The 26,693-nt window shown below is 37.3% G+C and overlaps 2 protein-coding genes across 3 annotated transcripts in view; one reads left to right on the forward strand and one right to left on the reverse strand.

Annotated features, from left to right (window-relative positions):
- The window catches only part of arntl1b (aryl hydrocarbon receptor nuclear translocator-like 1b), a 33,701-nt gene extending 13,303 nt beyond the window's left edge, over positions 1-20,398 (forward strand). For both annotated transcript variants that reach the window (XM_022670056.2, XM_049465536.1), the window contains 18 exons: positions 244-338; positions 602-749; positions 4,071-4,091; positions 5,697-5,735; positions 5,871-5,909; positions 6,734-6,891; positions 7,644-7,723; positions 7,838-7,930; positions 8,067-8,184; positions 9,473-9,622; positions 10,773-11,019; positions 14,834-14,940; positions 15,099-15,249; positions 16,485-16,570; positions 17,801-17,909; positions 17,997-18,093; positions 18,451-18,526; positions 19,356-20,398. In XM_022670056.2, coding sequence (XP_022525777.1) covers positions 326-338; positions 602-749; positions 4,071-4,091; positions 5,697-5,735; positions 5,871-5,909; positions 6,734-6,891; positions 7,644-7,723; positions 7,838-7,930; positions 8,067-8,184; positions 9,473-9,622; positions 10,773-11,019; positions 14,834-14,940; positions 15,099-15,249; positions 16,485-16,570; positions 17,801-17,909; positions 17,997-18,093; positions 18,451-18,526; positions 19,356-19,516 — 1,893 coding nt within the window. In that variant the 5' untranslated portion in view covers positions 244-325 and the 3' untranslated portion in view covers positions 19,517-20,398. The remainder of the gene's footprint in view (positions 1-243; positions 339-601; positions 750-4,070; positions 4,092-5,696; positions 5,736-5,870; positions 5,910-6,733; positions 6,892-7,643; positions 7,724-7,837; positions 7,931-8,066; positions 8,185-9,472; positions 9,623-10,772; positions 11,020-14,833; positions 14,941-15,098; positions 15,250-16,484; positions 16,571-17,800; positions 17,910-17,996; positions 18,094-18,450; positions 18,527-19,355) is intronic.
- Positions 20,399-22,294: 1,896 nt separating this feature from the next.
- btbd10b (BTB (POZ) domain containing 10b) overlaps positions 22,295-26,693 on the reverse strand; it is a 29,906-nt gene continuing 25,507 nt past the window's right edge. The window contains exon 8 of the mRNA XM_022670057.2: positions 22,295-23,404. Within this exon, the coding sequence (XP_022525778.2) occupies positions 23,073-23,404 (332 nt within the window). The 3' untranslated portion in view covers positions 22,295-23,072. The remainder of the gene's footprint in view (positions 23,405-26,693) is intronic.

Here is a 26,693-nt window from a genome sequence, read left to right on the forward strand (position 1 = left end):
GGACAGTAGATACATTTGCTCCAACTAAAGCAAGATATATTCATTTTAATACCCCTGATTTTAGAAGAAACCACAAATAAGGAGGTGTCCCAACACTTTTGTCTCTCTAGTGTATGCGCTGCTTTCATATATTTTAGTGAACCCGCATCTCATGTTTTGTTTCCTGTTGTTATCAGTGTGATCAGCAGGATCTGGTGTTTCTGAAGGGCTTTATATTCATGTTTTAACCTGTTCCACCCACAGATTCACTGTGAGTGTCCTTACCTCGCCCACAGCGGAGCTCGTGATACAGCTTCATAAGATGGTCTGATAAACATCGATCCTCATGAATCTCTGTGGTGAGTGCTGACAGGGGTAGCACATATATATTTGTACCTGTGTGATTCTGACAGTAGATGTGTTTTCCAGTAAGATAAATTAAGGAAATAAACAAATAAAATAAGCAAATTGAATGAACATGGCATTCAAATGTGCAGAATTGTGCTCTCTGTAAAATATTTGTATTTATTTACCATTAACAAAAGGTCAAATGTCATTTAACAAGAGGTGGTAGCATATTTGTATATGTATTTTTTTATATTGCTTTGTTTTGACCCCACAGACGATCTAATGGCAGACCAAAGAATGGACATTTCCTCCACGATGAATGAGTTCATGTCACCCAGCTCTACTGACCTCATCAGCAGCTCCATCGGCACCCCGGGGATGGAGTACACCCGCAAGAGGAAGGGCAGCTGCACCGACTACCAGTAAGCCCCACTGCACCCTCCTCCACCTCTTTATTCTGGAACATTCTGTGATGGGCAGTGCTGCACCGCGGGCTGCCAGCAGGGGGACTGGTAGAAATGGTAGAGTGGGATCCCAAATCTCCAACTCCCAGAATCCCCGGCGGTGATTAGTGTCAACCAGCTGCACATGTGCACTACCCTATTTAAACCTCAGTCAAACCAGACCTCACTGTTGCACCTTCACAGAGGGGTGACCAGTACTAGAGGGTATAAGAAAAGAAAAGAAAAGAAAAGAGAATAAAATAAAAGGTGATCTCAAAAAAGGAAAGTGATCACAGCAAGCATCACAAAAAGAAAATAAAAGAAAAAAGAAAAGGTGATCTCAAAAGAAAGCCACACAAAAAAAGAAAAGAAAAGAAAAAAAGGTGGTCTCAAAATAAGGAAAGAGATCTGAAAAGAAAGCCACACAGAAAGAAAATAAAATAAAAGAAAAGAAAATATCTTGAAAGAGAGCATAAAGAGAGGACTGAACGGTGCTCAGCCAGTTCTAAGTTTGGTTGTGTTTTAGTTTGGTTTATTTGAAGTTTAAAGCTGTCTTTTGTTGGTACAAGCCATTTTGTGGCATTTCCTTTGTTCTGTTTCCCGCCTTTTTTTTCCACACCTCTTGTTGAGGATTTTTTCCCACTCATTCTCCAGTCTCCTTGGAGAAACATTCACCTAAGCACAACACATTTAAAATTATTATCCCAATCCATAACTAGAACAAAATAATACAAAATAGAACTATATCCTTATAAGTATATAAATATATATAAATATATATATCCTTTAGATATTCATATCTGCTCTGCACTTGGATCCCACACCTACCCCAACCGTAACACATTCACCATCATCCCAAGCAGAGTCATTTCTTTTTTTTTTTGTTTAAGCTCCGTTCTATAAAGTAAGGAATGAAAAAATGTTAGGGGTTATTTTAGAGATGCACTAAAATCAACAATGTTATTATAATCATAAATGTACCAATTATGAATTGTATTCATCAATAGTATTGCTATTCTTATCATAAATGTACCTCAGTAGTGTTATTCTAGTCATGAATTTACCTTAGTAGTATTATTCTAATCATACGTGTACCTCAGTCATGTTATTTTATTTATAAATGTAATAATCATGTATTTATCTCAGTATTGCTATTCTAATCGTAAATGTATCTCAGTAGTGTTGTTCTAATCATGAATTTACCTCAGTAGTGTTATTCTAGTCATGAATTTACCTTAAAAGTATTATTCTAATCATACATGTACCTCAGTCATGTTATTTTATTTATAAATGTACTAATCATGAATTTCTCAGTATTGCTATTCTAATCGTAAATGTATCTCAGTAGTGTTGTTCTAATCATGAATTTACCTCAGTAGTGTTATTCTAAAAAAAATGTTTGCAAGTAGTGTTATTCTAATAAAAACTATACCTTAGTAGTGTTATTCTAATCATGAATTTACCTCAAATATTTTGGTATTATAATTTTATTCTAATCATAAATGTACTAATCATGGATTTATCTCAGTAGTGCTAATCTAATCGTAAATGTATCTCAGTAGTGTTGTTCTAATCATGAATTTACCTCAGTAGTAGGGGTGGGAATCTTTTACTATCTCACGATTCGATTCGATTCCGATTTTGGGGGCCACGATTCGATTCAAAATCGATTTTTGATTCAAAACGATTTGATTTATAAAAATTTATTGAAAACTTATTGAAAAAAAAGCCTCCAAAATATACACTGGTCCTGGAGAAGGTAATGTGTTACAAAAACAATAAAATGTGAAGGAATGTGGGTCTTCAGTGACAGAGGAATCACTGGGATATCACAATGACGTTAATGAACAATAAATAAATAATAAATAACACTGCTTTATTACCAGGCTACTAGCGGTGGTGTGTAGGTGACGCTGCTGGGCTGATGTGATGATAGCAGTGGAGCGCTAAAGTTCAGGAGCAGCTGCTGATTAACTAGTTAATTTTAGGCCGTTGTATTTCTTCAGAAAGGGGGCAGGAGGTGGAGAAATTAATTCATATTGTCCATTCCTTAATTCCTCTGTGATGGGGAGCTGAAATTAGCTCTGATTAGCTTATTGTTATTTTTCCGTTCCGCCTTAAATGCTGCAGCCCGCTGCCACCTGTAGCGTTATTTAAGGTGGAACTGGAAAGTTAGCTAGTTAGCTAGCTAACAGAAACTGAAACTAACTACTAGCGATCTTTTTTATGCTTGTTATGAAGCATTCTGCCATAAAACATTAAAACTACACGTTAATCTAATGTAATATAGTGCTTGTTCTGCCATCTTACCGGTGATTCTCATACACCTACGCTCTGTGTGGGTCTGACGGTAAGTTCAAACTGCAGCGGCCACGGTCGCTTTGGGCAGTGGGAGGCGGAGCGAAAAACGCTTCGTGTCGCTGCAGTGTGAACTTACCGTGAGGGGTAGGGCCAAGGGAAGAAATGGGATTGGACCTTAGAATCGATTTTGGGACATTTTAAATCGATTCTGAATCGTAGTAAATGAGAATCAAGATTCTTATGTGAATCGATTTTTTGGCACACCTCTACTCAGTAGTGTTATTCTAAAAAAAATGTTTGCAAGTAGTGTTATTCTAATAAAAACTATACCTTAGTAGTGTTATTCTAATCATGAATTTACCTCAAATATTTTGGTATTATAATTTTATTCTAATCATAAATGTACTAATCATGGATTTATCTCAGTAGTGCTAATCTAATAAAAATTTTTACCACAGTAGTGTTATTCCAATCATGAATTTACCCCAGCAATGTTATTCTAATAAAAATGTACCTCAGTAGTGTTGTTCTAAAAAAAACAACTCAGTAGTGTTATTTTAATGATGAATTTATCTCAGTAGTGTTATTCTCATTGTTAATTTCCCTCAGTAGAGTTATTCTAATTATGAATTTTCCTCAGCATTTTTATTGTAATCATAGGTATAGTCAATATACTCAATAGTGCTACTAAAGTCATATATATGAGTGGACTTTACTCAGAGAAAACCTGCCAGTCTGTTGGTAAACTTACAGATTTTAATGTGCTAATTTATCTATCAGTACTGTCTTAGTTCTGTACAGTTTATACCCTTAATCTGGATATTAGCCATTTTTTTAAAGAAAAGTTAACTAGGTAAACTGATATCATACATGATAAGTTAAGCTGAACACATTATATCATTTTATTTATGCAGACTGAATATTCTTTTTTTCCATCATAGAATACAGTAAAATATGGAAAAACGCTTATATTTGCTTTTTTTTCTTGCTTTTTTACAGAATTGATGGATTTTCATTTGAGTAAGTATTAAATTACCCAGTTTTCTTAAACAAAAAAAAATCTATATCTAAGGCTTCTTTATTATTTATTTCAAACAGCTACTGTCTGGTCATGTCTGTGTTTGTGAGCTTTCAGAACTGAATTTATGTAGGCCATATTTACATGTTATTATTCTCCTGTGAGAGAGATAAAGAACAGCATGCGTGCAGCTCTGTGAGCACCTGTAATAATGGAAAGCCCTTTCCTGGAAAGCCTGTGTTTTGCTGTGTGAATCATTAACCAGAAAAACGTGATTTACTACAGCTCTTTATAGATTATTAATAGAGGTATTCTTATAAACACGTTTTGAGGTCAGTGTGGCTATTCCAATGCTGTAAAGATAAATATACAGTACCAGTTAAACGTTTCAACACACCTCTCCTCATTTAATGTGTATGTGTTTTTTTTTACGATTTTTCACATTGTAAATTTAATATTGAAGACTATATTAAAGTGATACAGGAACATGTGCAGAATCATTTAGTAAACAAAATGTATTAAACAACCAGAATATGTTTTATAGCACATTTATCTTTGAGGACAGATCTGCACACTCTTGGTATTTTAATCTCCGTGTCTTCATGAGGGAGAGTCACCTGGAATAGTTTTCTCAGTGTCTTGAAGGAAGGAGTTCCTGGAGGTGCTGAACAATAGTTGCTGCTTTTCCTTTATGCTGTGAAGCTCCAGCTCATCCCAATTAAATCACCTCAAATCACCATCTCAGTTCATCAGGTTTAGATCAGGGGATTAATGTGGAGGACAAACACTTTTTTTTTTTACTGTTCACTACATAATTCCGTATGTGTCCCTTAATCGTAAAGGAAATAAATAAAGGAAAAACGTTAAATGAGAAGCTGTCCAAACTTTTGACTGGTTCTGTATAACCATTTTTATTAGGCTTTCCACCATTCTGCTGAACACGCTAGCTCTGGAAATAAGAGATTACATTAGTTTCTGAATCAGTTTCTCTGATTTTGCTATTTATAGGTTTATGTTTGAGTAAAATGAACATTGTTGTTTTATTCTATAAACTACAGACAACATTTCTCCCAAATTCCAAAATAAAATTTGTCATTTAGAGCATTAATTTGCAGAAAATGAGAAATGACTGAAATAACATTACATATGCAGAGCTTTCAGACCTCAAATAATGCAAAGAAAATAAGTTCATATTCATGAAGTTTTAAGAGTTCAGAAATCAATATTTGGTGGAATAACCCTGGTTTTTAATCAGTTTTCACCCATCTTGGCATGTTCTTCTCCACCAGTCTTACACACTGCTTTTGGATAACTTTTGGATAAAAGAAACTCATCATTTTTAAGTGGTCTCATACTTTTTACTCGAGCTGTATATAGTATGTAATATATAAAATTATATATTAGTTTATTTTATTGTTATGTATTAAGGGATTAAGAGTATTTGTCTGTTTGTTTAAATGTATTTGTATATTTACATTCAATTACTATAGTAGTAAGTAAACTATTTCAGTATGAAGAACCATTTATTCCAATGGTTCTCATGCCTTTTGCAGCCAGAACCCTTTGTGTGTGTTCCCTAAACTAATGTTATTGTTTGATTTATCAAGTGACAATATGGACACGGACAAGGACAAGCAACTTGGAAGGTATGTGTATGTGCCATAATAACATTTTCTGGCCTTATTTACTGAAATATGGCCATGTATATGGCAGATATTTACATTTACATTAATATTGATTAGAAAAAAAGTCTAATTAAACACCGGTTTGTCTTCTAACAGGGACTGCATGGATCAGCAAGGCCGGATAAAGAATGCTAGGTAGTGTTTTATTCTATAAACATCTTCAGTGCTGTACAGGGGTTTATTAGTCAGATTCTGAATGATGAAGGCCATGTAATGTATACAGCCTTGGAAAAAATTAAGAGAGCACTTCAGTTTCTGAATCAGTTTTTCTGATTTTGCTTTTTACAGGTATATGTTTGAGTAAAATTAACATTAACATTTAGAGCATTTATTTGCAGAAAATGAGAAGCTGAAATGCTGAAATAACAAAACAAATTCAGACATCAAATAATTAAAGAAAACAAGTTCATATTCATAACGTTTTCAGAGTTCAGAAATCAATATTTGGTGGATTAGTCCTGGTTTTTAATCACAGTTTTTATGCATCTTGGCATGTTCTCCTCCACCAGTCTTCCACACTGCTTTTGGATAACTTATGTATTATGTACTATGTACTATGCCTTAACTCCTGGTGCAAAAATTTAAGCAGTTCAGTTTGGTTTGATGGCTTGTGATCATCCATCTTCCTCTTGATTATATTCCAGAGGTTTTCAATTTGTTAAAATGAAAGAAATTTTTCATTTGTAAGTGGTCTCTTATTTTTTTTCCAGAGCTGCAAATGGTTTTCTAAAATTTCTGAATATGTGTATTGGGGATTTTTCATAAAAGGCATTATTACCACAGACAGTGGACAGAGCAGTAGGTGGTAATGATTGTGATCTACGGCTTCTGACTAGAACTGTCCATGCGTACAGACAAGAGACTCTAGCAGAAACTTTAATAATACACTGTTCATGCATTTAAGAAATTCAGGTCTTTGCTGTGTTTTCTCTGAGACTTGTCTCTGGGTTCTTTCACAGGGAGGCTCACAGTCAGATAGAGAAGAGACGGAGGGACAAGATGAACAGCTTCATTGATGAGTTGGCCTCGCTCGTGCCTACCTGCAGTGCCATGTCCCGCAAACTGGACAAGCTGACTGTGTTACGCATGGCTGTGCAGCACATGAAAACATTACGAGGTGAGGATGAGGCTTTACTGCTGGGATTGAATGGAGAACTCTGGTGTAAAATACATTTTGGTGTAGTAAAACATGATAAAAAGTACTAACCATTGTTGAATAGCCCACCTCTGCTCTCCTGCAGCTTTCCAAGATCCAGTAATTTTGTGTCTTTTACCCAGCACGCTTTACAACGGGTGCTTTGGGGCATATTTTGCCCTGATAAATCGATAAATCACTTTTTACAACATTATTTAGGCTCAAAGTAGCTTCACACCTCATTGGTAGAATCTGGAGAGCCCTGACATTTAAAACGAGGTTTTAATAACTTTCAAAATGCACAAGAAGCTTATTAAAAACACTGTTTACAACCTGTAGCATAGCTAAATCTCTTAAAGTAAAGTCATGATCAGTACAGTGATGGCGGCGCCCGGAGATTTACCTATGCTACAGGTTGTAAATAGTGGTTAATAATAAGCTTGTTGTGCGCTTTGTGAGTTATTAATTCATCATTTTAAATGTCAGAGCTCTCCAGATTCTACCAGTGAAGTGTGGAGCTACTTTGAGCCTAGATAATGGTGTAAAGAGCTATTTATCTGTAGGGGCAACTGGAAGGCCAGTAGTGGCCATTATTAAAAGTGTTGGGCAAAAAGCACAAAAAAATGGATCTTAGAAAGCATGTCGGAAATTGTAAGTAGAATGTAAGTGGCCACTTTTTATTATACACTGATTGATGTGCATTATTAATTTTATTTTACTGTGCTTCATTACAGGTGCCGCAAACCCTTACACTGAAGCTAACTACAAACCGGCCTTTCTGTCGGATGATGAGCTGAAGCATTTAATTTTAAGGGTATGTGGAACTAAAACAGATATTAAAAGCTTTTAAAGATCTGTTTGCTGACCAATTATGTATTATGCAAATATTTTTATATTGCACTGATGTGAGGATATCTCTGACCCGCAGGCTGCCGATGGCTTTCTGTTTGTTGTGGGCTGCGACCGGGGGAAGATTCTGTTCGTTTCAGAGTCTGTGTACAAAATTCTGAACTACAGCCAGGTAGGTCCTATTGTTTTGGCGTGGTGTGATTTTTAAATATTTTGTATTCTAGTAATTAAAGGTTTGACCTGTTAGACCTGATTGGGAACAGCACCACAACAGCATCACTGATGTAACCTGTTGTGTCTCTCGGCAGAACGACCTGATTGGCCAGAGCTTGTTTGATTACTTGCATCCTAAAGACATTGCCAAAGTCAAGGAGCAGCTGTCCTCTTCTGACACCGTGCCAAGGGAGCGGCTCATCGATGCCAAAAGTATGTCCCCTCGTCTCGGATTACTGATCTGTCCTTTAGCCCCCCGGCCTGAGGAGAGTTAGGCTATAAGGTCACAGTGTAGTGCGTAGTATAAATGTCCCCATGCCCAGATCAGCTGAATGAAATCGGATTCTGAGGACACGTCAATGGGTATCTGGATATTTTTAACAGAGGAGATTTCCCTTCGTCCGTATTTGATAATATTTCCATCCCTACAGATACGACAGCACTTATGTGAGCATGCTAGCCCTGTATGTATCATAAGGTGTGATATACAGTTGAAACAGGAAATTTAAATACACTATATAAAAAGACACACATGTTTTTTCCCCACTGTCTTGACATGAAATCAGAATAAACCTTTCCAGTTTTAAGGCAGTTAGGATTACCAAAATTATTTATATTGTACCAAAGCACAATTGTCCTTGCTCTCTCTTGGGAGGTAGAGGGTGCTTTTTCCCCTCATCACTCCTAGGGTGATGTTGATCAGCACAAGGCTGCATCTGTGAGCTGTTGTATCAGAACTGTCTCGCTGCGCTTTCCTCTGAGAGAGCTGTGATGCTACTCAGCAGTTAAAAAAGAGGCCTGACTTCACATGTGTCGGAGGAGGCATGTGCTAGTCTTCTTCACCCTCCTGGTGCTGTTGACAGCAGTATATAGAAGTATTCAGCCTGAATGCTGAAATTACTAGTTTGGTTAAATTGCAGATTTGAGACTCGATTAAAGCTGATGTTCAGAAGTTTTGGGATTTAGGGCCCTTTCTGGTGAGAATGTGTAATTGCACCAAACATGCGGAAAAATCATTTTAAACAGGGCGGGTGTGATGCGGTCTCCTTTCAGAGTGGATGAATCTAATTCCAGGTTATGTTCAGTCAGAGAGAGAGAGAGAGAGAGCACTCAGTCAGAAGCTTCACTCCTTCGTTTCTTTCGTTTTACTATAAGTGAAAGAGCTACTGAGCTCTGAGTTTCCTCTTCTGAAGTCTTCATTGCTCCACCAGCCGCTCGCGTTCAGTAAAACTGAGCCGGATCCTCTTTTAGAGGCTGTACGTGTGACGTGGCCAGAAGAAGAACTCCAGCGAAAAGCAACCCGACACCCCAGTTTTTAGAATGAATATATTAGGCTTAGCAGGGATGGTCGTTTCAGCACACTGATTAAACACAATTTTATCCATATTCTACTCCACTCAGAAATGCTTCTGCTTTCATCTTAGAAACTAAATAATACAGACTGCTGCTTTAATGTCTGTGTTTGATCAGAGGGCTGAGTGTTTCTTCTGCTCTGTTTCAGCTGGGCTTCCAGTGAAGACGGACATCACCCCAGGACCGTCCCGGCTGTGCTCCGGGGCCCGTCGCTCTTTCTTCTGCAGAATGAAGTGCAACAGGCCATTGGTCAAGATGGAGGACAAGGACTTCCCCTCAACTTGCTCCAAAAAGAAAGGTATAAAAACTTTTAAAATAGCTTCTGTGTTTCTTACAGCAACTGATATATTTAAAAATAAAATAAAAAATAAAGTTTGAACATACCTTTTAATATAATGGTTTTTAATTGATTTAAAATGTAGATTAATAGTAAAAAAAAAAACATGGAATTATTTACTAAACAAACAATAAACCAGAATACCAGAAAACCAGGTTAAAATTTTATACAAATTACACGTAATTTGATCCAATCTTAATTTCCTTCTACTTTCCTACATACAAAAGGTTTTAATACTGTGTAAATTGTACATTATATACATTATTATAGAACATAAATGAGTACAATCAGTGCATTTAGACAAGTTAAAAACTAATTATTTATGTGATAGACTGGAATTAGAGTTGTGTACATTAAAGTATGTGCAAACTGAATAATAGTGTAAATTTCGTGTTTTTCATTATTTTTAAATGTTCTGTATTATAGATTAATACTAAAGTCAACCGAACTATGGAGAAAAAAACATATGAAATTATTTATCAATAAAAAAAAGTTAAACAAACCAGAATATGTTAGATATTTTAGATATTTTACAAAAATTACACAGAATTTTATGCAATCTTAAATTTTTTCTACTTTTCTACTTACAAATGGTTTTAATATTGTGTAAATTGTACATTATATAAATTAGTATGGAACATAAAATATAATCATACATTAATATGGACATTAGTGCCATAGTTTTAAATTCTTTACTTTAAGTGTATGAACAGCAGTGCATTAGACAAGTTAAAAACTGATTATTTCCATGGCAGACAAGTCGGTAAATCACAGTTATGTACATTACACTGTTTTACAGCTCCAGTCAAAAGTTTGGACATACCTCAAATTCAGGTTTTTTTCATTATTTTAAAATGTCCTGTATTGTAGATTAATACTGAACTCATCTAAACTATGAAGAAAAACATATGGAATTGTTTACTAAACAAAAAAGAACAATAATGTTATATTTTAGATTCTTCAAAGTAGCACCTCTTGCTTAGATTGGATAGTTTTAATTCAGGCTTTCAGTTAACAGCTGTGCTGAACTAATCAAGAGTTAATTACTTGAATTTCTTGTCTCTTAATGTCTTTAAGAGCATCAAACATTAATCGGACATTTTTTCCACAGCTGATCGCAAAAGCTTCTGCACCATCCACAGCACGGGCTACCTGAAGAGCTGGCCTCCCACCAAGATGGGCCTGGATGAGGACAGTGAGCCCGATAATGAAGGCTGTAACCTCAGCTGCCTGGTGGCCATTGGCCGGCTGCACCCCCACATAGTGCCCCAGCCCATGAACGGGGACATTCGCGTCAAGCCCACCGAGTACATATCACGCCACACCATTGATGGCAAGTTTGTCTTTGTGGACCAGAGGTGAGTGAGACAGATTACTATTGCTATTTTGCATGGTTAAAAAACGCACTTACAGGGTTTTTTAATGTAATGAAGGAAGCTTACTTACTAATCCTTCTAAAAAAATATAATTGAAAAGTTACTTTATTTCAGTAATTCAGTTCAAAATGTGAAACTCATATATTAAATAGCTGTATTACATACAGACTAGGGGTGGGCAATATTATATCGTATACAATATATCGTGACACAGAAATATCATGATATTCAAAATCCATATCGTGATAATAGGGCTGTTCTGTCTTAAAAGTAGTCTATTATTTACTGTGAAGCTTTAGGTGTATTTATTGTATAATTGTTTTAGTTTGCAGTTTATATGCATGCACTAAATATTCTGCAATATTATTTGCTGCATTATATTATTTTATGCTATATTATTTATTTTGACACATTATGATTATTCTGTTATACTATTATACTATATTCCTGAAATTAATTTATTATTTTAGTTTTCCTATATCGCCAAGTATATCGTTATCGAAAAAATACCCTGAAATATCGTGATATTATTTTAGAGCCATATCGCCCACTCCTAATACAGACTGATCTATTTTAAGTAGTTATTTCTTCTTTTGTTGATGATTATGGCTTACAGCCAATGAAAACCCAAAAATCAGTGTCTTAGAAACTTAGAATACTATATAAGAACAATTTGTACTTTTGGCAGTGTGGGCAGTGTGCCAAGTCCTGCTGGAAAATGAAATCTCCATCTCCATAAAAGTTGTCAGCAGAGGGAAGCATGAAGTGCATGTCTCTCCAAACCATCACTGATCATCAGTAAATTTTACATTTAATTTGTAAATCAAGGGAGCAGAGTCTGGAGGAAGAGTGGAGAGACACCCAGTCCAAACTGCTTGAGGTCTAGTGTGAAGTTTCCACCAATCAGTGATGGTTTGGAGAGACATGCCATCTGCTGGTGTTGATCCACTGTGTTATATCGAATCCAAATTCGGGGATAATTTAGAAAAGAGTAGTCTTTTCAAACTGCTGCTAAGTAGCATCGCAGCGCACTCGGAGGAAAGTGCAGCGACTGGGTTCTGATACATCAGCTCACAGACGCAGCCTTGTACTGATCAGCATCACCCTAGGAGTGATGAGAGGAAAGAGCACCATCTACTGTACCAACATTTAGAGAGAGCAAGGCCAAATGTGCTTTTCTCAAGGCTCTGGTAGACAATTGGAAGCTATCTGAACAAGATTCAAGTCCATATTTAGATTTTTTATAACATACAGTGGGATAAAAAAAGCTCATACACGTGCAATCACATAAAATTCAACCAAAATTGTCTCCTAGAAACAGTGTCCCAGTTTTTGGACTACAAATTTGCATACATATTCTGGGGAAAGGGGGAAATAGAGCAAATTTGTTTTGCTGATGATGATGATGATTGTAATATTAGATTTGAACCTAAGTAAAATAATTAAATCATTACATTTATTACAGTAATTAGTTTAACCTATAATCCTGTCTATGAACAGTGCCTAAGAACTGGAGCACGAGACAGTCTGGCACACCTTTCACAGGTTTTAGTTCTGTTCAAGTATTTTTGGAACTGATGTTAATCCTATAGCTGATTGGGTCAGTCTTACTGCAGTCTCTGCTGTTAAACTGCCTCTGTGAAGGTGGATCCACTGTTCTGAATTAGAGTGCTGGTGTTCTGTGGTCAGAGGCTGTTTGTGTGGTTTAATATCTGTGTTTGGAGCAGGCGTGGAGTAAATGGCGAGCCTGGTCTGCTCTCCCAGATTTAGTCTGAGTGCTGGTGTGTTTTAAAGCACAGCATTGGTCAGAATCCAGATTTAGAGTCAGTGAAATGTTCCAGCAGGAGGAAAAAGTGCTGCCCCGAAGAGCCTCTGAAATATAGGGCAGACGCCTGCTCTAAAAATACCCCAGCGCTCCAGTCAGAAACAATGACACAATGTTTAGTGTGTCAGTGGAGCAGCTAGAATTTGCACAGATACTCAGCAAAGTTTGTGCAGCAGAACTTTTTTATTAAGTGTTCTTGTATTTTGGTGTATTAAATATGTCAATGACTTGTTTATTATTCACATATAAATACAGTTAGAAGACTACTGATTAGGGGTGTGCCATATCATATCGTGCGCGATAATATCGGCAACATTTTTGAATATCATGAACGATATTATACTCTAAAAATATTTTTTCACACTGTTTTCATTTTCCATTATATATCTACTAGAGACAGATTATATCTGTCCAGTATCATTTATTTTACTTTAATCCTGGATATATGGAGATATTTAGAGTGCATTATAAGTCATCATGACATTCTGGATTATTGACTTCTGTTACGAATCTGATCAAATTCTTGTATTTTTTTTATATCTCAGGTAGGGGTGTGACATAAATCGTATGCAATAATAAAATTAAATTTTCATTTTGTTGCAGTAGTGTATTATTGAAAAAATAAATCATTAATTTATATCGCCAAGTATATCGTTATCGCAAAAATACCATGAAATATCGTGATATTATTTTAGGGCCATATCGCCCACCCCTACTACTGATTATGTAAAATTCATACATACAGGGTTCTTATGGTCATGAAAAATCTGGAAAAGTCCATTTCCAGGCCTGGATAAGTTTTGGGAAAAATAAAAATATCCAGAAACTTTTGGAAAAGTCATGGAAATTTAGTTTACAAATCTTTGTGTTTCTGTTTATCAATAAATAAAATCTTTTTTTGAGCTAACAAATACATCAGCTCAGAGATAATTCAGTAATTTAGCCCTACACAATGGAGCTCTCAGGATCTGACACACATTTTATTATTAAAGACTGTGTGTCAGATGTATTATAGGCTTATTATAATCAGTTTTAATAATAGTTTAAGTTGATTTTTGGTTTTATTGTCCATGTCTGTACTGATTTATTTTCTAGTTGTATGGCCATAAAATCATGGAAATGTATTGGTTAAAGAGTGTATGAACCCTGTACACATGTACCTTCTCATTAAATTTTATATATTTTTTCTACATTGTAAATGAATACTGAATTGATGCAGATTATGAAGGAACACATAAGGAATCATGTAGAAACTTAAAAGTGTTAAACAAACCAAAATACTCTGTGAAGCATTTAGATGCTTATCTGAGGAGCTGTTAACTTGCAATTTCTGAGGCTGGATAAACTTATCTTGTACAACAGCAGGAACTCTTATTCTTCCTTTAATGGGGCGATCCTGATGAGAGCCAGTTTCATCATAATGTTTTTGATGGTCTTTGATGGTTTTGATGGTTACTTTCAAAGTTCTTTTGAAAGTATTTATTTCTTTACTTAGTTGAGTAGTTCTTGCCATAATCTGGATTAGAACATTACTCATATAGAGCTATTCACTGTATACCTGTAACTCTACCTCTTCACTACTTTACTTTAACTGATGCTCTCAAACACTTTATTAAGAGGCAAGAAATTCAAGAAATTAACTCTTGATGAGTTCAGCACAGCTGTTAACTGAAAGCCTGAACTACTGTATAAAAGTGTAATGTATATGACTAATTCCTGACTTGTCTTCCATGTTAATAATTAAGTTTCTAACTTTCTAAAGTAAAGAATTTAAAACTATGGCACCAATTACCATAATGCGTATTTATTTTATCATAACACAGTTCTCTATGCTGTACTGTGATAATGCACTGAGGAATTCTGGGGCTGGGCTTTATATTTTCATGATCCTGTTGTGATTGTCTTAAATGAGGCACAATAATGTAATGTAATGTTTATTAATCATTGTTTATCAATCTTTTCTTATTTCAGGGCTACTGCCATTCTCGCATATTTACCCCAGGAACTGCTGGGGACGTCTTTCTACGAATATTTCCACCAGGACGACATCGGGCACCTCGCTGAATGCCACAGACAAGGTAACTGTGGGATTAATTCACACATTTAAAAGACATTTAAGAGTCTTGATTATAATAATTCTAATTGATATGGAAATTAAATACCGTGTTGGATTTAACAGCAGCATAATGAGTATGGTTACTAATGGCTGTGGTGTTTTTTTATTGTTTTTTTACAGTGCTGCAGATGCGAGAGAAGATCAACACTAACTGTTACAAGTTTAAGATTAAAGATGGCTCCTTCATCACTCTGAGGAGCCGCTGGTTCAGTTTCATGAACCCCTGGACTAAAGAGGTGGAGTACATCGTCTCCACAAACACTGTGGTCTCGTAAGTACACAGCTTTACTATAATACACACTGCCTTTACCATTAATTCATTACCTTCAGGCTTAAAGGAGAAATCTGGTGTAAAATGGACTTGAGTTGTAGTGAAACATGATAATGAGTATGAACTTTTGTTTAATAGCCCACCTCCATTCTCCTCCAGTATTTCAAAATACATCACTTTTAGCTGATGCTCCCAACAGGCTTACAATGCTAGTGATGGGGGCATAGCATTGCCCCATTAACAAACTCATTAACAAACTCCAAGTAGCTCCACACTTCATTGATAAAATTCTGAGGGTCCTGACATTTAAAACGAGACACTGAATACTTTGAAAGTGCATAGATAGTTTAGTAAAAACACTGTTAATACACACAGTACCTTCAGCTAGTTCTGTAGTAAACTGATGAATGAATGCACAAATTAATTCCAATCATGCAGCTTGCACTCAGCTGCCGGAGCCCCGAGAGAGCACAACTGGCCTTGTTCTCTCTGAGTGGGTACAGTAGATGGCACTCTCTGCCCTCATCACTCCTAAGGTGATATGGATCAGCACAAGGCTGCGTCTGTGAGCTGATGTATCAGAACCGATACATCGATGCTGCTCAGTAATCATGCATCAGCAGCAGTTCAAAAACAGGAGGAGTCTGACTTCACATGTATCGCAGGAGGCATGTGCCAGTCTTCACCCTCCTGGTGTTGTGGAATCACTAGTGATGGGGGATATACAGCTAATAGTAACAGCTGAAAGGGTGGGAAAATCGGCCTAGAGCTAAATTGTGAAAAAAAAAAAAAGAATAAATAGTTAGGATAGGGGAACAGATTGCAAAATTAATTAGTGGAAATGTATGAATTGCACCTATTGCTGAAAATAATGTACATAATACCCTTGCATTCTATTCTTGTTAATGGGGTAAAAATAGTGATTTCTTTGCCTGGGAAACTGCTTTTCACTAGCATTGTAAGCCTGCTGGGAGCTTCAGTTAAAAGCTCTGTATTTGGGAGTGCTGGGGGTGAATTCACACCGGAGTTCTCCTTTAAAATGGTGCCTCTAACCGTTTTATTCTTATTTTAATGAAGGAAAAACTGCAAAAAATGTCATCATATTAAAATCTGAAATGAAAAATACATATACTTTACTGCTGGTCACAGTATTTGTGGTGTTATCAGTATCAGTGGTTGGCAGTATCTGTGGAGCATGTTGTGTGACTGAGGTGTTACTGATGGTGGTGTTTCAGGGGCAGTACACTGGATGGTGCGGACCCCAGCTATCCTCAGCTCGCTGCCTCCCCCCAGAGCATGGACAGCGTTCTCACAACCGAGGGTAAGCAGATCCAAATCCTGCCAGTGCTGTAAAAATGATACCTTTTCTGTCTTATACTACATTCATTTATAAATATGTTAAACTGTACAACATGTGAATTATATACGTATTCATATTTTTTACCCCCTTCATTCACAAACTCTCATGACTGCAGTAATAATTTATAGTTTGAATGATTATAAAGAATATTAAGTGGTTATGTCAGGCGATTAAAAAAAAAATTAGATTGCATGTTATCTGATGAATTAATCAAAACTAATCTAAAAACTAATTTTGCCCTTTCTTATGAAAGTATTTTACATTTCAAAACTCACATTAATTTGAGCAGAACAGTTAATCTATTAATTAATAAAAATTAACAGCACACAGGTCACATATACCGTATTTTTCAGACTATAAGTAGCACCTAAAATCCTTTAATCTTCATAAAAATTGACAGCGTGCCATATAATCCTGTGCTCCTTATGTATGAATATTACCATTCAGGTATTAAGGCGCAGTAAAGACTTTTTTTTGCTGAAGTACAGCGTTATAAGAATTAACCACAGCACAAGCTCTTCCGTAGTCTGCGTGTTTACTGTGTTACAACAAGCTACATGAGATAAAACACTAGCTAAAATAGTGCCTTGGGTTACCAGAACACGCAGGGTTCCTCAGTCTAGCTCTATCAGGTGGCATTTACGCTCCGCTAGCGCTGTGGATAGCGACTAATGCTAATGCTGCTGCACCCAGCCTTAGTGCTGGAGAAACTTCACTGTAAACAGAAAATTAGAGAAAAAATATTGGAAATCTAAGCTTACTGTAAATAAACGGAAGTGCTTTACTCACCCAAATAAACAGTTTTCAGGAGAGAATTACAGTTTTGTTTAGGGTTAGGCGCTTCCCCATTAGAAGGGAAACATGGCGACAACCTTACTTAATGTAGGCATCCTTACTAGTGTCGCTGTAATTCGCCTTATAATCCAGTGCACCTTATTGTCCGAAAAATAAAATTTTATTAATAGCCAATTTGAATTGCAGAAAAAATAATTTATGTATTTCCGACATACACTGAGTGATGAAATGAAGTCAGAAGTCACGGAACTGCAGTTATCTGATTTATAATTAAATTATAAAGTCACACAGTCAAAAAGACTACATTTTATCTGATTTTTTATTTTGATTTGATACTTAATTTCTTGCCTCCTGAAAGTTTCTTCATTCTCATGTTTTTCTCCTCACTGACTCCAGGCTCAGGGAAGCGGGTGCTGCAGACGGTCCCTGGTATTCCTGGTGGAACGAGAGCCGGAGCGGGGAAGATCGGGAGGATGATCGCGGAGGAGGTGATGGAGATCCACAGGTGAGCTGATCTCAGATCAGGTCAAGTTCCTCTATAGTAATATGTAACTGTGAGAAGCTTCTATAACCTGACTCTGCTGATTGGCAGGATACGAGGCTCATCTCCTTCCAGCTGTGGCTCCAGCCCCCTCAACATCACCAACAGCACACCCCCTCCAGACACCTCTTCTCCAGGGGGCAAGAAGGTAAGAGCTGTCCTGCCTGTGTCCTGTGTTATATATATTTAAGGCATTTATCTGACACTTTTATCCAAAGTGACTTACAAGGTTGTTCCTATTACAAAGTTGGGCCAATGTAGTGTTAGGAGTCTTACCCAAGGACTCTTATTGGTGTAGTGCAGCATTCAGTCACCCAGACCAGGAATTGAACCCCAGTCTCCCACATGATGTAGTATTAAGCTCACTAGCAGGTAGTGGTGTTATCCACTGCGCCACACCAACCTGATATCTAAAATGATTACAATACAAAACCTGATTATCACCTTCTTAACTGATCAGATCCTTCTTTTCTATGTTTTTTTTTTTTGTTTTAACGTGATTCAGAATGGTGGAACTCCGGACATTCCTTCAGCAGGCATGGACTCCATAGGATACCCTTATTCAAACAACTCCCTATTAAGTAAGTGTTAAAACTCACTGTGATCTGTACTGTACTTAAAACCAGAGCTAAAATATATATTAGTGCATCTCAAAAATTTCTACTTAGATGTATTACACACAGAGTGATCTATTTTAAGCATTTATTTCTTTTACTGTTGATGATTATGGCTTATAGCCAATATAAACCCAAAAATCATTATCTCTGAAAATTAGAATATTATATAAGACCAATTGGAACTTTTAACAGTGTGGGCAGTGTGCCAAGTCCTGCTGGAAAATGAAATCCGCATCTCCATAAAAGTTGTTAGTAGCAGAGAGAAGCTGTAAGATATGAAGTGCTGTAAGATTTTTGTGGGAAAACACTGCACTGACTTTAGACTTAATAATAAAACACAGTGGATCAACACCAGCAGATGACATGTCTCTCCAAACCATCACTGATTGGTGGAATCTTCACACTAGACCTCAAGCAGCTTGGACTGTGCGTCTCTCCACTCTTCCTCCAGACTCTGCTCCCTTGATTTACAAATGAAATGTAAAATTTACTGATGATCAGTGATGGTTTGGAGAGACATGTCATCTGCTGGTGTTGATCCACTGTGTTTTATTATCAAGTCTACAGTTTTTTTTTTCCAGAAAATCTTACTAAAAGCACTTCATGCTTCCCTCTGCTACTGACAACTTTTATGGAGACGTGGATTTCATTTTCCAGCAGGATTTGGCACACTGCCCACACTGCCAAAAGTACCAAATGTTCTTAAACAATTACAATTCACAGTATTAATGCTAACTAATATTGCAGACAGATGATAAAGCACATAGTCATAATTTCCTCTTTTCTACTCCAGGTGATAATTCCCACATCGGCATCAGCGACATCATGGACGACCCTGGCTCCAGCAGCCCCAGCAATGACGAAGCAGCGATGGCGGTGATCATGAGCCTGCTGGAGGCCGACGCCGGACTGGGTGGACCTGTGGACTTCAGTGACCTCCCCTGGCCTCTGTGAGAGGAGCCTGATTCTCTGAGGGATCAGACACAGCAGATTGAGAACTGCACTCTGTCTCCAGCTTGTGTCTGCATTATCCGGGCCAGGTTTTCCAGAAGCATCGCAGCCTATTGATCGCCGTGCGGGAAGAGCAGTCTCTGTAAGCGCTATTACCATAGAACTGTAGTTACGCTGCAGAGCTTTTCGGAAACGCAGGCCGGACGCGGCACCGGCAGCCGGCAGCCAGCAGCCGCCACTACAGCAGAAACAAGCCTCCTATTGACTTTCCACAACACAAAGCATTTCGCTTTCTCTCTCAACGTGAAGACGCCTAGAAATAAATCCAGCACACAAACATTTTGGACTTGCTGGTGTTTTATATATATAAATATATATGAATGTATATATATATGTATATGTATGTGTGTATTCATGTAAATCACTCTGGACTCCTCCCGGTTCTCTGTATATGGCACGTCTGTTCTTTCCTGTATTTTTGATGTACTCACACACACACACATCTCTAACGTATAAAAGTCGTTTTTCTCAGAATATATATATGGTATTATAAGTGTATTGTAAGGGCAGTGACATATTTTTAAAATAAAAATACTCCTTTCTCTTGATGTTGATTATTTTTGGGGATGTCTGTACAGTGTGTATATATTCTTATATCTGCATTTTTTATCAATAGAAATGCTCCAAAATGAGGAAAGAAAAAGGAGCCTCATTAACAGACATGCATATCGTCGCTGTCCAATGAAAAATCTCCATTTTTGACCATTTTTAGTTTACTACATAATTTAAGCAGACAAACTGTCCCTTACACTGTGTCAAACTTCTCGATGAACGGACCAATAGAAACTCTTCAAAATGACCTGAAATAAACTCTTTTTACATTGACTTACATTGTAAGTTCACAAGGTTTTTTCTCTCTCCTGTAAAGTTTCTGTTTTGCAGATAAGTGTTTTTCATTGGACAACGAAGATATACAGTACTAGAGAAGTAGAAGATTTCTTTAAGCTCCCTACTTAAGTAGAAGTACTAAAGTATTGCAGTAGTTTATAGTTAAATGTAGTAGTAAAGTATTGAAAGTAAAAGTACAGTACTGTGTTATTAGTTTAGCTTTTTACAGAAAGCAGTGGAAATGCAGAACATGAGCAGAGAGATCTTCTTATAAGATCAGCTTGATCTTTTGATTCACTCAATGTTGAACAGCTTCATCAAACCTGGTGACCGTGCAGATTATTTACAGCTCTGACTTTGACTAGTGATTAATGTGGGTTTAGAATAAATTCTAACATTTTTATAATTGTAACGATAAAGTAACGATGCAGCACATAAATAATGTATCAGAGTAAAAGTATTAAACTCATCCAAAATATGTAGTGAAGTAAATAAGAAATACTTTTGTAGATACAGCATTTTAGTACGTAAGTACAGTAGTGAAACAGTTCTACTTAGTGTTCTCCTCCAAGTGTGTTGAGCCTGTCCAGCATACCCATCAAGTTTTGGATTTAAAAATAAGGGCAACTTTCCACCGCCCGCTTCGACCCGTCCCACCAGCCCAACCAAGGTTCAGGATCATAGTATCATGATATAGTATGTAGAAATTATAATAAGTATATTAATATATAGTATTTTTATTGCAATGTTATTTTGTTGTGATCAATGGTATTTTCTGCAGTCAGAAGGAGTAAGGGCGTTTTCACACCTGTAGTTCGTTTCTCTGGTCCGAATCAGTTAATGAGTTTGTTTACTTGGAGCGTTTTCTCGCTCTGTTCGGTCTGGTTTCACATAGGCATAAATGTAAACGCACCAAAATGTGCATCAATAAACCACGCGAGCAGCCTGTGTCCTCTGATTGGTCAGAGCTGTCTGACACGTGAGTACGTTAAATATAAATATACAAAAAAAGTAAATACAGCGAAGATTCTGTGTTCCAGCGCAAATATCTGTGCTTTAACACTGAACGCTGAAACGCTGCACTTTCAAACAGTGTTTCTAAATAGATAATAAACAGATAATAAAATAGATAATAATAGATAATAAACAGAGTCACACGGCTGTGAGCAGTGAATGCTGTGGTAATTAGCGTTATCTGGCTAATATATCAGTTTAAACTGTGCTTGCTTTATCAGCAGTTTAGCTCAAATAAATGGCTTATATTTAATAGCTGGATCCGATCGAGACCGGATCACGTTCTCACCAAAGCGAACCGCTCCAGAGTTTGTTTGGTACCGGACCGAGACCACCTCCTCTAGCTGGTCTCGGTCCGGTTCTTTTGATCCGCACCCGTGTGTGATTACTCTTTTCACACCTGCTCAATCGAACCACACTAAAGTTACAAACGAACCAGAGTTCGTTTTAACTGGACCAAATAGTGCTGGTGTGAAAACACCCTTAGTATGATATTATACATATGCACATAGTATGTATGAGTATGTATCATAGTATGGAGTTTTTTTTTGCCCTCTGCATCCAATGCCCTCTGCATCCATCCATCTTGGATTTGTTGTTCCACGGTTGTTCCCGCTGTCGGCATTAACCTCGCGAGAACTGCCACTTGCAGCACAGTTTAGAGAGGCACAGGAAAGATTTTTTAATTATAATAAAATACAGGAAATTTACGGGAAAATACTAATACTGGAGGACGATGGGAATAAGGGGTAAAATATGGTAGTTTCCCGGCCAAAACGGGAGACTTGGCAGGTATGCTGTCCAGTGATATTGCAATAGCAGCAGTTAAAAAACACGTGCAGCATTAAAACTAAGAAAAGTTAACTCCATGCGAGTGTGTGTGTTTTACATCTTTATTTATACAATGATTCTCAAGCTCTGAACAGAGGGAACACATGAATGTATGTTCTGCCATGGAGAAAAAAACAGAAATAACACTGCATTCATTCACCAGGCAAATACTACTCCTTTGGTTCTGTGCTGCAAAGGAGCTCTGAGGGGAATTTTTTAAACCGGGATTGTGGGAGAGCTTTCCGTGATAAACAAAAGAAATACAAATAATAATATTAATAATAATAATAATAATAAACACAGTGGCACCACCCAGAATACATCCCAACCTTTCAAATAAGATAAAATCTGATAATAAATCATAGCGATAATAATATAATGGAAATGGAAAATGAACAATAGTAATAATTAATAACAATAAAATAGGCCCAATTACAAAATAAGTGAGGTTTGCTAAATAATTTCATTTCAAACAACTAACAAAAAAATAATTTTCCTTTGGTCAAGTAAAAAAAGAAAAGAGGAGAGCACTGCCCATGCCAGTATCCCGAGTCCCTCGCGGGTGTGTGTGTGTGTGTCTGTGTGTTTGTGTTTTTTTTTTTTTTAAATCAATTCTTTCTTCTTCTTTTTTCTTCTTCGTGTTTTTTTTTTCCTTCTGTTGTACAGTAGACTAGATAGTTGAGGCTCTAAGGCTGCGAAGGAGGTGCAGAAGGCAATCCGGTTATGGTGTCACTCTCGCTCCATGCTGCAGCATGCTGTGGAGGGGGAGCGGGGGGGATGGGTCGGGGGTCAGGGGGTCAGAGGTCAGGGGGGTTACAGTCTGATCTCAGAGCGCGGGCGAGGCGGCGTCGGGGTCCGGCTCGTTGTTGTAGTTGTTGCTGTAGTGGTGGCCCGGGGGAGGGTGGTTTGGGAGAATGTCCAGTTCGTCCACCTGAGGGCCGGGATGCATGACCACCAGCTGGTCCTGTGGAATGTCCGCCGCCGCCGCCGCCAGGTTGGTGATGGACTTGCTTTTGACGCACTGGAAGTCCACGTGTCTGCTCTTCCCCTCCTCCTTCTCCCAGGACATGCGGATGAAGGGTCTCTGGACGTAGTTGTAGATGACCTCCGGCCTGCCTCCCGGGCGCTTCTTCACTTTCTCCTTGTACGTGGGATAACCTGGAAAAAAAAAAACAAAAAGGAGGTTAAATCATTAAAAATTGAGTACCACTTTAAAATAAGACTACCTTAGTACAGGATTTATAAATTTGATTATTACTTATTATTGATTAGGTTGTAAATGCCTTAAAAACCATAGATAAACAGTTAAAACACATAAATAAAAAAGCAACAGTGGCAACCATAATTTAGGTAAATAGTTAAACATACCTATAAATATATTAGGTTTAATGCTGATTGATGGAAAACACAAATTAAAATCAGTATCTAGAAAGATCTGAGGTTTGACAGTATAAATGAGTGTGGAATCATTATTTTGCTAATTGTCAGCTCACTGTTGTCATTTCTATGTATGTGTTATATATTAATTAACTGCTTATTAATGGGTTTTAAAGTTTTTGCAATCTAATTAATAACCATTAATAAACTTATTTATAAACCATTCATAAACCCTTTTTAAAGGTTGTGTTATTTTAAAGTGTTACCAAAAATTGAAAATGAACTGTGTATTGGCAACAACGACTTACTACTTTGTAAATAAATACTGAAGTCATCCAAACCACAAAGGAACACATAATAATTCATGTAGTAACTTAAAAGTGTTAAACAAACCAAAATACTCTGTGAAACATTCAGGTGGCTCTTTCTTATCTGGGGAGCTGTTAACTTGCGGTTTCTAGGACAACAGAGAAAACTATTGCTCTTCCTTTCCTGGGACAGCCCTGATGAGAGCCAGTTTCATCATAATGTTTTTGGTGGTCTTTGCCACTGCACTTGTGGATAATTTAAGAAGTAAAGGTCAGTCAATCTGAACAATTTAAAGAACTTTTAAAGTAATTAGAATATCTGAACAGTTTAAAGACCAGTGTAGGCCCCAAACTACTGAGTACAATAAGATGACATTTTAAAGTTTGTTAGGTGATTAATGAGAGTTCAGTATTATAATATAATAAAACCAAAATATATCACATTTTTTATGCCCCAGCTCAGCAGGACAATGTAGTATATACAGTATTTTTCCTCATCCAAACGCTTTGATACATTTGATTCACAGATAGGAGTTGGACAGTTCTGTGTGTACTACTGATTTATTGAGACACTAACAGATAAAAGTGCTAATAATCGGTATAATGGTACTGATTTTACTACTGTTTATGTGCGATGCAGCATTTTCATATTTTTTTTTAGATTCTTTGATTCTGAACTCTCAGTTGGTGAGGCTCTCCAGACTTTCTGAGTAGAAAATCCCACTTGTGGGGGCATTTCTGCGGAAATTTCCAATGTGGAACTTGGAAATTCCAGCCTCTTAGCTCAAATAATTGTAGAACAACTGCGAGATGGAAAAAGAAACAGCCAGTTTAGGAGAATATGATATCAGGCAGCTGGTATCTTTCTCCAAGATGCACATCAGCGCCAGACTCTGCTGGAAGTTGTGACAGTGGCTTTGTTTGTCTCAGTGTCTGCAGAATGGTAGCCCAATACCACAAGCCAAAGAGCTTAATATGAAGAGTAGGGCTTCAAAATATATCGTTTTAGCATTGGCATTGCAATGTGGGCATCTGCAACAGTCTCATCACAGGATGTGCAGCATTACATCAAAAGCTAAATTAAAACGGTCAACAAAGCATTTTTTTCCTTGATAGAAAAGAAAAAATCACAGTATTCTCAATATACAGTCATATGAAAAAGTTTGGGCACCCCTATTAATCTTAATCATTTTTAGTTCTAAATATTTGGGTGCAAGCACGCCACAAACAAAAGCACACCTCAGGCGACTCTGTTTGTGGCGTGCTTGCAGAAATGGCTTCTTTCGCATCACTCTCCCATACAGCTTCTCCTTGTACAAAGTGCGCTGTATTGTTGACCGATGCACAGTGACACCATCTGCAGCAAGATGATGCTGCAGCTCTTTGGAGGTGGTCTGTGGATTGTCCTTGACTGTTCTCACCATTCTTCTTCTCTGCCTTTCTGATATTTTTCTTGGCCTGCCACTTCTGGGCTTAACAAGAACTGTCCCTGTGGTCTTCCATTTCCTTACTATGTTCCTCACAGTGGAAACTGACAGGTTAAATCTCTGAGACAACTTTTTGTATACTTCCCCTGAACAACTATGTTGAACAATCTTTGTTTTTAGATCATTTGAGAGTTGTTTTGATGAGCCCATGATGCCACTCTTCAGAGGAGATTCAAAGATGGAGAACAACTTACAATTGGCCACCTTAAATACCTTTTCTCATGATTGGATGCACCTGGCTAGTAAGTCAGTAAAAAGTAGTTAGGAGTGTTCAAATCAATAAAATGATAAGGGTGCCCATTAGGGGTGGGAATCGATTACTATCTCACGATTCGATTCGATTCCGATTTTGGGGGCCACGATTCGATTCAAAATCGATTTTTGATTCAAAACGATTTGATTTATAAAAATTTCTGCTTCTGGCTTATGAATCTTATTGAAAAAAAACCCTCCATAATATACACTGGTCCTGGAGCAAGTAATGTGTTACAAAAACAATAAAATGTGCAGGAATGTGGGTCCTCAGTGACAGAGGAATCACTGGGATATCACAATGACGTTAATGAACAATAAATAAATAATAAATAACACTGCTTTATTACCAGGCTACTAGCGGTGGTGTGTAGGTGACGCTGCTGGGCTGATGTGATGATAGCAGTGGAGCGCTAAAGTTCAGGAGCAGCTGATTAACTAGTTAATTTAAGGTCGTTGTATTTCTTCAGAAAGGGGGCAGGAGGTGGAGAAATTAATTCATATTGTCCATTCCTTAATTCCTCTGTGATGAGGAGCTGAAATTAGCTCTGATTAGCTTATTGTTATTTTTCCGTTCCGCCTTAAATGCTGCAGCCCGCTGCCACCTGTAGCGTTATTTAAGGTGGAACTGGAAAGTTAGCTAGTTAGCTAGCTAACAGAAACTGAAACTAACTACTAGCGATCTTTTTTATGCTTGTTATGAAGCCTTCTGCCATAAAACATTAAAACTACACGTTAATCTAAGGTAATATAGTGCTTGTTCTGCCATCTTACCGGTGATTCTCATACACCTACGCTCTGTGTGGGTCTGACGGTAAGTTCAAACTGCAGCGGCCACGGTCGCTTTGGGCAGTGGGAGGCGGAGCGAAAAACGCTTCGTGCCGCTGCAGTGTGAACTTACCGTGAGGGGTAGGGCCAAGGGAAGAAATGGGATTGGACCTTAGAATCGATTTTGGGACATTTTAAATCGATTCTGAATCGTAGTAAATGAGAATCAAGATTCTTATGTGAATCGATTTTTTG

This window comes from Astyanax mexicanus, chromosome 16 (assembly GCF_023375975.1).
Source record: "Astyanax mexicanus isolate ESR-SI-001 chromosome 16, AstMex3_surface, whole genome shotgun sequence".
Lineage (NCBI taxonomy): Eukaryota > Metazoa > Chordata > Actinopteri > Characiformes > Acestrorhamphidae > Astyanax > Astyanax mexicanus.